This window comes from Rana temporaria, chromosome 2 (assembly GCF_905171775.1).
Source record: "Rana temporaria chromosome 2, aRanTem1.1, whole genome shotgun sequence".
Classification (NCBI taxonomy): domain Eukaryota; kingdom Metazoa; phylum Chordata; class Amphibia; order Anura; family Ranidae; genus Rana; species Rana temporaria.
The window spans coordinates 248,816,563-248,829,668 of record NC_053490.1 but is presented as its reverse complement, the minus strand read 5'-3'; the positions used below and the strand labels follow the sequence as shown (position 1 = coordinate 248,829,668).

Sequence of the window (13,106 nt, the reverse complement as noted above, 5' to 3'; positions counted from 1 at the left end):
CGTTGGAATGGATTCCAGCAGATGGATTTGTTGTGCATGTCAGCAAATATCCGATCTGCTGGAATCCATCCCAGAGGAGATTTCTCCGCGGAAACAGATCCGCTGGCGTGTACACACCATAGGATCTATCCGCAGAAACCCATTTGCTGGGATTTATCTGCGGATGGATTCTATTGTGTGTATGGGGCCTAAGACTTTGCACCCAAACACACTTCCACTCTAAAAAGCTACTTTGCTACTGCTCGCTTCCATAGACATAACACTGCATAGCATTGATCCATAACCTAAAGGAAAAACATAGGTCTAGGGGACTTTGAATGAGGCTAATCACTAGAAATATATATATATGGTAAAAATGTAAAGGGTATATCCACGCTAGGAACTAAAGTTAATAAGCAGCTGGGCACAATAACCCAGACACCAGGCACAGATAAAATATGTAAGAAGATTGCCACGCTAAACAATAAAGCGTATTCGTGCGAATACAGACAAATATCAAAATATACGAATGTGCAGATAATTTAAAACAAAATTGATATACCGTAAATAACAATTTACAGACATGATGGAATAAGGGTAAAAACATTTAATTGAGCTGAGTCATATTGATTAATTCATCATAGTACCATGGGACTATATGTAAAAAGAGTGCAGCGCTAAACAATAAAGTGCATTCGTGTGAATACAGACAAATATCAAAATATATGAATGTGCAGATAATCAACAGTTTATAAACAATAATAACCGTGAATAAAGTTTGAAGACACATATGTTACATTACATCACATGTGAATAAAGTGCAATTGTGCAAACAAAAAGTTCATATAAAGCTGGATTCCATCAAAGGAAAGTCTCATGGAAGAAGAGAGTGTTTGAAAATGACAAGCATACAACTGAAGGCGCGACATGGATCAATATAACAAAAATAGAGGCTTACCGGAAAGCCAGCGACCCTCTTACTCAGAGAGGATAGCGCTTGGTTGGATCTATGATCCACTGAAAAAGAAGTCTGGACATTCCTCTCCTATGGCCATGAATGGTATACACCGAGAGGTTCACAGCACCTCAGGATACAAGATTCAGTGTAGGAAGCCTTAATATCAGAATGTTTAGGAAACAAAAGGACTCCACATAGTGATACTGTCTCAACATCCGTTTATTCAGCAGTACACTTACTGTACATAAATGTCCAAGCTATGATCATGTCACAATCAACAGATCAAACAGATAAAATCTTTGTGCATTTCAAGCAGCAATCATGCAAGTGCAGCAGCATGTGTACATATCTATCCAGATGATCGTTTCATCATAAATTACATCATCAAGGGTGTCACGCCTTCAGGTGTGTGATCGTAATTGTCAAACACTCTCTTCTTCCATGAGACTTTCTTTGATGGAATCCAGCTTTATATTAACTTTTTGTTTGCACAATTTCACTTTATTCACATGTGATGTAATTAGCATATGTGTCTTCAAACTTTATATACAGTTATTATTGTTTATATACTGTTGATTATCTGCACATTCGTATATTTTGAAATTTGTCTGTATTCGCACGAATACGCTTTATTGTTTAGCGTGGCAATCTTTTTACATATTTTATCTGTGCCTGGTGTCTGGGTTATAGTGCCCAGCTGCTTATTAACTTTAGTTCCTAGCGTGGATATACCCTTTACATTTTTACCATAGGACTATGTAAGTATTAATAACATTTCTTTGACAAAACCAAACACCAAAATTCATACCAACAAGACAATCCAACATTTTTCTGAGCATTCTATAACTTTACATGTTTCGGAAATTGATCTACACTTCTTCAGGAGTAGGTGCAGAAAAGGTAACATATGAAGAAAAAACTAATATAAATCACACATATATATATATATATATATATATATATATATATATATATATATATATATATATATATATATATATATATATATATATATATATATATATATATATATATATAGTGAGCATATTCTAGAAACAGATATTGGCATACCAACTCAATGGGAATGGGAAATTCTGTCAGCTCTGCACATGAGAGGAGTGTCAGAGAACGTCAGCCATGGGGCTGAGGCGGCAAGACCCAGGTGATCCCCCCAAGGGGAGTGGAATGGAAGACCAAGTATCCATCACCAGGTGTATTCCTAAAAAAACATATGGGTGGGGGATAAAATATTGACCTGTGATCATCTGTTAAAGTAATACTAGAACCGTGAAGTAGAGGTGAAAAATGTGAACCAAACCCAAAACAATATAGAAAAAAGTAAAAGGGTAATCCCACAGATCTTACATGTCGAGATCCTTGATAGGAATGATGGTTTGCTAGGTCCACCAGTGAGAAAAAAGGGGACATGTGATACCTGAAATGCGCAACCCACAACCTAAATATGAGGCATAAACCCGGACCGTGGCCAACGCCATGTGCACACCACACATGCTGGGGAAGGGAGGGAGTGACGCCCAACCTGAATCAGCATGAATACTAGCATAAAGGGGCGTGTCATCCATCCAATCTCACGTAGTGGGGTCAGATGACTACCAAACAACGCTACAGTGCCATGATGAAGACGTCACGCGTCGAGCGTGAATACATGATGTTGATTCATCACCAGAAACCTCCCTACCCAGCGCCCATATCGGGATGAGGGGGGAGGACAATAGGAATAGTGGCACATTACAGTTTCGGGACATAAGAGCCCAACACACCCCAACACCTACAGCTGCTACCAGGGGAAGGGGAATGGGAAAGAGGGAAAAGGAAAAATGTAACGCCATGTACATATAAATATATGATTAAAAAATATATGGGTCAGGAAAATATATACAGGAAGTAAGTACGCCTCTAGGACATATATAATACCCCAGGCTTCCCTATTATTCCAAATGTCCCTGAACCCTAGAGTATGTTGCACAGACCATCAAGTGACCAAGGGTGTCTTCTACCCAAATATCTGAAGAAAAATGGGGAAGTGGTCGGTGGCACCATACATGATAAGCCTCCATCCAAATTGTAAATCGAAAGGAAAAACATAGGTCTAGGGGACTATCAATATATACACATAATAATAATTTTATTGCATTATAAGAAAATTCAAAGAAACAATTTACAGACATGATGGAATAAGGGTAAAAACTTTAATTGAGCTGAGTCATATTGACTAATTCATCATAGTACCATAGGTCTATGTAAGTATTAATAACATTTTATTGCTAAAGCCAAACACCAAAATTCATAACAAGACAATACAATTTTTCCTGAGCATCCTATAACTCTACATTTTTATGGATTGATATCCACTTCTTTAGGAGTAGATGCAGAAAATGGAGTCTACAGGTAATACTGTATAGGTGAAGAAAAAAACAAAAATAAATCAAATATGAATAGTGGGAATATTCCATAAAAAGATATTGATGGAGCAAAACCCTAATGCCGCGTACACATGATTATTTTTCGGCATGAAAAAAACGTCATTTAAAAAAAATGTAATTTAAAATGATCGTGTGTGGGCTTCACATAATTTTTCGGCTTCTGAAAAACACATTTTTTTTTCGAGCATGCTGCATTTTTTAATGACGTTTTAAACTATGTCGTTTTTCCGGTTGTAAGAAATGATCGTGTGTGGGCTAAAACGACGTTAAAAACCAATGCATGGTCAGAAGCAAGTTATGAGATGAGAGTGCTCGTTCTGGTAAAACTACCGTTCATAATGGAGTAAGCACATTCATCACGCTGTAACAGACAGAAAAGCGCAAATCGTCTTTTACTAACACAGAATCAGCTAAAGCAGCCCTAAGGGTGGCGTCATCCGCATGGAACTTCCCTTTTATAGTGCCGTTGTATGTGTTGTACGTCACCGCGCTTTGCTAGAGCATTTAAAAAAAACTATGGTGTGTGGGCAACGTCTTTTTAATGATGAAGTTGGAAAAACATTGTTTTTTTCTACATGCCGAAAAACGCTGTTTCTTTTCTTCTTGTGTATGCGGCATAATACTCACATACCAGCTCAATGGGAAAGGGAAATTCTCAGCTCAATTAAATATTTTTATCCTTATTCCATCATATCTTTAAATTTTTTCATGTATTGAATTTTGTTATCATTCAATAAAATTATTATTATGTGTATACCGTATTTATCGCGGTATAACGCGCTCCCGCGTATACCGCGCACCCCCAAAGTGGCCCGAATTCCTGTGAAAAAAAATGTTTTTTTGTCTTTTTGTACTTACAGTTTTGGTGTCTTGCGCGGCGTTCATCAGCGGCCTCGTCGGGTCCGGCGTCCTTCTGCGGCTTCGGGTGTCCTCTTCGGCGGGTCGGGCGTCCGTCTTCGGCGGGTCGGGCGTCCGTCTTCGGCGGGTCGGGTGTCCTCTTCGGCGGGTCGGGTGTCTTCTTCGGCGGGTCGGGTGTCCTCTTCGGTGGGTCTGGCGTCCTCTTCGGCGGGTCCGGCGTCCTGGTACTTCTTTAAAGTGTAGCTTCAGCCATAACATCTTTTTTTAAGCTTTTCTGAAAACATAGAGAAGGGTTATCACCCCTGTAACATTTGTTTTGCTGTCTGTGTGCATCTGTTCAGAAGATTGCACCTCACTTTCTGTCCCAATGACAAATGATTTTTTTTTTATTGTGAAACAAGGATTGGTGATAAAGCATCAGTGGACAGGAGACACCTTTTACAGAAGAGAATTTCCCTTCCTAGGGGTAGATTTCTTCTCACTTCCTGTTGTCTCCTTCCGTTTGCAAGTAGGAGTCGTTTGTAAGATGGATGTTTGAAAGTAGGGGCCTGCCGTATATACTCTGCATAAATTTGGGCCCTAGGTGTTGGTGTTGCCACAACACTGTAAGCCCTCACAGTTAGTCTTGGTGGGCGCTGGAACGCGGTAAGGAAGTCCTCCTCTTCCTCCCTCTGAAGTGCTAGCAATTTAGCTAAGCTAGCATTCAACCGCTGGGCATGTGGATGGCTGGGAGAGAACGTCTTTCGGCGCTGCAGCAGCTGGGGCAGGGAAATTTGCCTGGTACAATCTGCCATCGCACATGGGTTGAAGGAGAAAAAGGTGAATGTCCTTGCATGGCCTAGTCAGAGCCTAGACTTAAACCACATTGAAAATCTCTGGATTAACTCGAAGACTGCAGTCCACAAATGGTCACCCTTTAAATTTAACTGAACCTAAGCCGTTCTGCAAAGGAGAGTGGAAAATATCACAAAGTCTACATGTGTAAAGTTAGTAGAGAAAGACTAAAGGCTGTAAATAAAGCAAAATGTTGTCCAACAAAATACTGACATAAGGGGGTGATCCGTTTTCCTACTCAGTGATTCCGTTTTTTTTTTTTGACATGTTGGTGTTAAGTCTTTCACTTGGATGTTATAAGTTCCACTAGTAAATACAGCTGGATAAAACAAAAACATATCAGTCTTCATTTCAGGCTGCAAAGCAACAACATGTGATTATTTTAAAAGGGGTGGCTCTTTTCTATAACCACTGTGCCCCCCATAAGAAGCCTCTGCCATGCAGGCTTGATGCTGAGTCACGCTGTCTGCATCCATAGACACAGACATTGTGGCTCAGCCCAACCCCATTCCCCCATAACAGGTTTGATTGACAGCAGCAAAAACCACCTGCTACCTCTCTGTCCTGTGGCAAGAGAGAGCAGATTGAGAGTGGGCTCAGGTAAGTATAAGGGGTAGCTGGGGGGTCCTAATAACAGAAGGATTTTTACCCTAATGCAGAGATTGCATGAAGGTAAAAAAAACTTAAAGTATATGTAAACCTCAGACATGAAATATGAATACAGCACATCCCTCTATAGTGTGTATTTGTCTCAATGCCTGTCTGTCTGCTGCTTCATTCCTCTGCTATCAGCAAGGATCACTTCTGGCAAGGTTCACTGACACAAAGAGAAAAATTATGACAGGGAAGAACCTCCAAATTATTTGCAGCCTCAGCTCTGTTCCTGCATGCTGTGTGGAGGGGTGTGTACCTTCCCTCCAATCAGCTGTCAAAGCTCTCCATACTGAGCTCTGCAGAGTGCAACTTCAGGTAACCACCCCCTTTGTCCTGAACTCTCAGACAAGCTTTAGAATTCATCACTTTGAATAGATGTAGAGAAGGGCTGCAGATAGACAGATACAACTTATGTTGGGGTATTCCTTGCATCCCTGTGTATCAGCTGAGGTCAGTCAATTCACTGGGTATATGAAAGGGTTTACAACCACTCTAATGCTGCATACACATAGTTGGAATTTCCGACAACAAATGTTCGATAGGAGCTTGTTGTCGGAAATTCTGACCGTGTGTAGGCTCCATTGGAAATTAGCTGTCGGAAATTGAGAGCTGGTTCTCGAATTTTCCGAAAACAAAATCCGTTCTTGTAAATTCCGATCATGTGTGGACAAACTTCTACTAACACGACTGGTATTGAACTTCCCTTTAATAGTGCCGTTGTACATCTTGTACATCACCACGTTCTTGGCGAATTTCCGACAACATTTGTGAGACCGTGTGTATGCAAGACAAGTTTGAGCTAACATCCATTGGAAAGAAAATCCACAGTTTTGTTGTCGGAATGTCCAATCGTCTGTACGCAGCAAAGTCTTTAGAACCACTCTAAAGTCTAATCTAAACCCAAGCACAAAAATGTAATGTATTACATAGTATTACATTATCCTATGTAATACATTGTGTATTACATAATGTATTCATAGGCTTACTAGTCACTAAAGTTGGTGGATGCATTATTTTCATTTTTAGGCAACATTTTCCAACATTTTTAGCACCAACATCCTTATCTCTCTTGTGTAAACTACTACTCCCCTATGCCCCATGAAAGAAGCCGAACAAAGGAAGACATGTATAAAGTCCAAACTAGGGACTTAGCTCCTTCCATAGTTATGCTGCAAATGTGAGTGTTGCCAACCAGAAATAGGAAATTTTCAGGGTTTGCAAGTGGAAATATGGAAAAAAAATGCCTGAAAATAGAAAAATTATGCAAGCACCTTATCTAACAACTGGTAATTTGCAATATTTAAAATGTTTCAGTTTTGGATTTAAATAGTTCAGTTTCTGAATTTCTTTAAGATGTAGAATTATCCATTAATTGTCTGTTTTCATCATCATACACACATGTAATTTATATCCCCATGCTAAGTAGGTTATATCTGCAATCCAACATGCTTAGCTCTTTTATGTATGTTAAATGCCTACTGCACAAAGGTGTTTTCATAGCACTCTGCTGATGTGATAGATGATTTAATCGTTCAAAGGGTCTGGGGTTAAAATGATTTTAAATTTACTTTTTTAAATTATAATAAAGGCTTTAAATAAAATGTCAGATAGTGTAGTGATGGAAGACTCAGTGTAAGTGGAATGACACAATTTGATTTGGATGGATGGAATATGTCTTGCAACTTCAAGGAATGGTTGTAGTGAGGAAACTGCTTTTTAGATGACCAGCATGACCTTGTAGGAAAGGTATGCCATAATTATTTTAAAGCACACATAGTTATATGTATTGTTTGCATTGTTCACTGCCTACAAGTTTTTAACCAGCTTTTCAACAAAAAGTTAAATCCTGTTTTTAGTTAGAGGTTTGTCTTCTAGAGACGTACAGGATTAACTATTATAACATTGAGGAAAAGCTGTTCCCAAGAACTGCAGTCTCTGCATTTGATTCTAATGCTTTGTGGCATGTCCTGCCTGATGTGTAATATATTAGTAAAAAGTAGGTACTGTAGGTCTTTTCAGATTTGGCTGCATGAAATGTTGCCTGCTTTAGGAGACATTTTGTGTATGGAAATCAGGCCTAAATTAGTACTGCATCCCTTACTATCATGGAGGGACAACCTCTTACTTTAATTAGGGGGTCTATTTATAAAAACACATCATATAGCCTTTCATCCAGTGTATCTGCATGTACATTTGTTCATAAAATAAAATAGCCTGAAGAATATGTGTTTTTGCCTAATTTGCACAGAACAAAAGTACATGCAGATTCACTGTATCAAAATGCTATACAAATATAAATAGACCCCTAAGTGTTTTCTGCATAAGCCCAGTGAATTTAAACTGATTATGTAAAGACCCAACACTTTTTAGACAGGAGGACCTAGAAATATAAAAGTATAGGAGGACAGGAAATATAACATGGCTTCATAATGTGATGCAACATTAAGCTATAGCTATAAAATATTGATGGCCATGTGTGTTCCATATAAAGGGGGCAGTAAGAATGCCTCCCACCTAACCTAACCAACAGTTCTGCTGTCTAATTAAAGCAGTGACATTAATGGTATAACATATCAAAGAGCAAATTCCTGAACATCTTTTCTGATTTCTTATGCAGGGGCATTACATTCATGTTCTTATATTGGACTAAAGAAAAATTTGCCTCTATGTTGTGTATTTCTGTTACTAATAAATGAAGGTGCTTTTATAATACTACATTATGTGGGATTTATTTTGCTTGCTTTCTGAGCATGATGATGGGCAACTGCAGCAGAGACAAGCTGATCTCCACTTGATTGAATGCTTTTTTAATCGATATACCAGTGGCCAGGTTTTTCCAAAGTGATTTTGTTTTTCTTAGATTTTTTTTGTAATAACAAGAGGGTCTTTGTCAACACTGCTAGGTGGATATCAACTTTCTTTTAGAGATTATATTCACTTGATTATTTCTTTGGACACTAGGTTGACTGATTTTATAGGACATTATATATATATTTATTTATATATATATATATATATATATATATATATATATATATATATATATATATATATATATATATATATATATATTGTATATAATTTGTAGGTAAAAGGTTTGATCAACCATGTACAGTAGTCGAAGATTTACCTCTCCTGCCATACTAATCCTGAGAAATTATCCCCTGAAATCCACTGGAAACAGAGACTTCTGGGACTGTAGATCTCTTGGGTCCATCACAGCTCTCTCTAAGTCCTTCTACTGACCTCCATATTATTACTGTACCCTGTGATCCTGTGAAAAGGGTCTCTTTAATGATCCCCAAAATCCACTTTAATTTTACCTAAACAATTAACTCCACTGCATTTCACCAAAAAAAAAAAAAAAACATTTTTGAAATTTTCAAATGTTCACCAAATTTTGGAAGAATAATAACCTCAAATTCCTTCTTACCAACATCACCATTGCAAGTCGACCCTTTGATTTTGTATATGCTCTGCTTTAGGAACTCCACCACCCTCTACTCTATTCTCTTGCAATCCTTTGCAGGCACCAATGCCTGCCAAATTTGCTTGCCTCTACTGCAGGTCCAACTAATTAACACCCTTGCTCTGCCTTCCCCCTCACATACCTTGCTTACTTTGATTATTCTGAAGGAAACACTGACCCATGACACTGTCTTTAAGCAGGATCTTTCAGAAATTAGCTGCAAAGGCAAACAGTTCCTTTATCCTCCACAAGATGGCAAAGAAGTATATATGCATGCATTTGGTCCAAGCCATTTTGCTATTGCAATATAGTAGCAAGGAACACCTTTAAGGGAATGTTCAATTTGCATATGTCCTTCATTATAGAAGACAAATAAGCCAAATAAGTCCTCACTGTCATTTTCTTGAAGACCAACATAGACACAGTGTTCTGCCCTGTACACACGATCGGTTCGCCTGATGAAAACGGTCCGATGGACCGTTTTCATCGGACAACCGATCGTGTGTGGGCCCCATCGTTTTTTTTCCCATCTGTGAAAAAAAATAGAACCTGTTTTAAAATTTTCTGATGGATAAAAAAACGATAGAAAAAAACGATCGTCTGTGGGAAAATCCATCAGTCAAAAATCCACGCATGCTCAGAGACAAGTTGACGCATGCTCGTGCACGCCATTGTGTTTTACGTCACCACGTTGGACACAATCGGATTTTTAACTGATGGTGTGTAGGCAAGACTGATGAAAGTCAGCTTCATCGGATATCTGATGAAAAAATCCATCGGTCCATTTTCATCGGATGAACCGGTCGTGTGTACAAGGCATAAGTCTTAGATAATGATATCAATAGATGGCAGAGAACATGAGCAGTCCATCAAAACCATTCACTACTGTCTTATTGCAATAGGCGGACCTCTTTGATAGAATGTTTTATGTATTCATGTTCTCTGCTAGCATCTTGTGGAGGACAAAATAGCTGTTAGTAGCTAACACAATTTTCCAGAAGATCCTGCATTAGGACACCAGCATTGATTTACTAAATTAATACATTCTGGTCAAATTGCAAGGGAAGTTGCAACCTGAAAGGGAATTTTGAGTTTAGTGAATAAAGAGAAATTCTGTTGTCTTCCATCATCCAATTATATATAACCAAAAATGCTGTGTTTTACTTTGCACGTGATTAGGTATTCCTTTTTAAAGTGAAACTTCTCCACATTCACTAAGCTCTAGGGTAAATTCTCTTACAAAGTGAAACTCCCCTTACCTCAGAGCTTAGTAAAGTGAAGCTCTGTTGAATTCCATCATCCAATCATGTGCAAGTAAAATTGCTATTTCTTTTATTCTCCTTGCACGGGATTGGGTGTTCTTTTTCAAACTGAAACATCACAACATTCACTAAGCTGTGGGGCAACTTTTGTTTTGAAAAGTGCAACATCCCTTTTAGTAAATCAACTCTATTAAGTAGGGCAGCCTAGAATATTATTAAGGTCATTAGAAGTTTGAGCAGGAAGGTTGAGCAATGCAAGAGCAAAATTAGCATTATGGTTAACTCAAGGGCCTTTAGAGATATTATTGTTAGGGGACCCTGGAAAGCATGGTAATAAAAATTAGCAGGGGAAAAGGCTCACAAGTTCTGGAGCTCAATCTTCTTTGCTTAATATGCATTTAGAGAAAAGGGTAAGGCATGCCTAATCAGACAGGTCCCCTTTTTTAAGTTATAAAATTAGTTTATTTGGCATTTTAAACGTTTGGCAATGGACATTTTTCAAATGTATTGGCTATTTGCTAAGTTCAATATGCTAATTAAAACAAATTATTGATATATTTCTTTCTCTTTTACTTTTCAGTACATTCACAGAAGCAGAACAGGCAAACCTGTGTACGGAAGAGCCTTATATGTGCATTTGCCATGGCCTTTATTATAAGCGTCATGCTGATTGCGGCCAATCAGATTCTTCGGAGTGGCATGGAGTAGTTTTTCTTTTTTTTTACCATAGCACTGTGAACAAAAATAACCATGCATGCGCATGCTTAGGTGAACATTTTTCTTAATATGTAATGGGAACTGCTGCAAGAACAATCGTTCTGCAACAATACAAGGCCAGAAGTTGTGAAGTGGCTTGCGGAACAATTGAATCTTCTCGGCGGGGACACAAAAGGGCTGTCTTAATGCTTTAACAGTTTTGTTTCCTAATGCAATAAACCCACAGGAGTTCTGAATTATTATTTCAAAGTTAAATGAAAATGCCATCATTTTGTACAGGTTCATAGATGTCTATGAGCAACAACAGGTTACAAAACCAACAATGTTGTCTGTTTAGACTTTAATCGTTCATCCTGCTTTTGTCACCAACTTTCAGGAAAGTTTCAAGGTATATTCTGCACTGATATATTCACAGTGGCCACTGTAATGCATTGCATACTTAGTCATTTAACTTCTACTAGTCTACTTGTATTACCATATTGTCAGATTGTTTATATATAAATTCTTGTCTCATGGAATATAATGTTATTTGGATGTCTTGGCAATTTTTGAAAGAACAAATCTGGTTTCTTTTATCTACGGTGGTAAATCTTTTGGGCTTTCTGGATGAGGGAACATTCCATAATCAAGCTCATTTATAAGGCAAAGAGTAACATGCAAAGTGCAAAACTCCATAGCAACCAATCATAAAATATTCATTTATAGTTATATTACTATGAAAACATAATCACGATTTACTGCTATGGGTCACTATGTATGTAATTGTTCTTGCTATGTTTTTAAATATAAAAAGTCTGTAGAAAGTAGCAAACCACATTTAGCGTATGTGCACAAGGCTGCTTTCTGTGTATCTCTGTTGAATTTGTGCTGTGATGGCTGCAGCTTTAATTTGGGCTCATTGATTACAACCTGCTCAGGTTCATAAGGTATTCAGAGTTACTACTGACTGCACAAGTGTCAAGAATGGTACTTGCTTCTGACTCTGATTGCTCCTGCAAAGTAACCCTGACAGCACAGCCATCCAAGTTCCATTATCTTTGAATTTGACGCATGGAACAAAGCACACAAAAGTAACCACACAATTTTTGCGACTAAAATGCTAATTTTTTTTTCCGTCACACTGTCCAGTAACTTTGCTGTAATTAGATTTTTTGTTAGCTAGTGTTGTCCTCGGTTATGAGGAAATTCTTGGTGATCAAAGCTGTGTGTGTAATGTTTTTACATATAAGATGCAATTTGATATATTTTGGAATTTTCAGAATTTCACGTCTTAACTGGATAACAGAATTCATAGCTGTTTTGTATGATCTTGGTATGGGTAACATGTTGATAATTTAATATTGTAAATCCTGATAAAAATGTTTGTACTTAATATTTTTTCTTTCTATAAAGTCTGAAGCAATAATAACAATGGCACAAAATATTTGAAGCTAAGTGTAAAGGTATTATCAGGATACTTTGTTGGTCATTTTATCCCGCTAATATTTTGACAGCTAAATCTTTTTTCATTTTGCAATCGTGGTATGTGGATGGTGTGACTGTGTAGCACTCATAAAATATTCCTTGAACTTTCCACCTTTTTCCATTAAATTAATTCTAAAGAGCCAAAGCCATATTATTATATATCTGCACTTCCATGCCAAAAGCATACATTGCTAGATTTGCACTTTGAATGCATGCCTAGTAAATTGTGACATTTCATTTAGTCCTGCATTAAAATTAGGAATTGATGTGCATTAAACATAATCATTTATTTATTTGATAAATGTTATTGTTCTAATATAAAACTATAGTTAATGACTAATCATAAAATATTTAAACTGGATGGATTTATTTGGATGATTCATGTTAAGGAGTAATAAAAATGTGGCCAACAAGCATTCTTTTTATAACCAGGAAGTCATGTCTTACTATCTGGGTGTTCAAAGACA

The 13,106-nt window shown here is 37.6% G+C and overlaps 1 protein-coding gene across 1 annotated transcript in view; it reads left to right on the top strand.

Moving 5' to 3' along the window:
* The window catches only part of CALN1 (calneuron 1), a 360,637-nt gene extending 348,350 nt beyond the window's left edge, over nt 1-12,287 (top strand). The window contains exon 6 of the mRNA XM_040336748.1: nt 11,039-12,287. Coding sequence (XP_040192682.1) covers nt 11,039-11,166 — 128 coding nt within the window. The 3' untranslated portion in view covers nt 11,167-12,287. The remainder of the gene's footprint in view (nt 1-11,038) is intronic.
* The last annotated feature ends 819 nt before the right edge of the window (nt 12,288-13,106 follow it).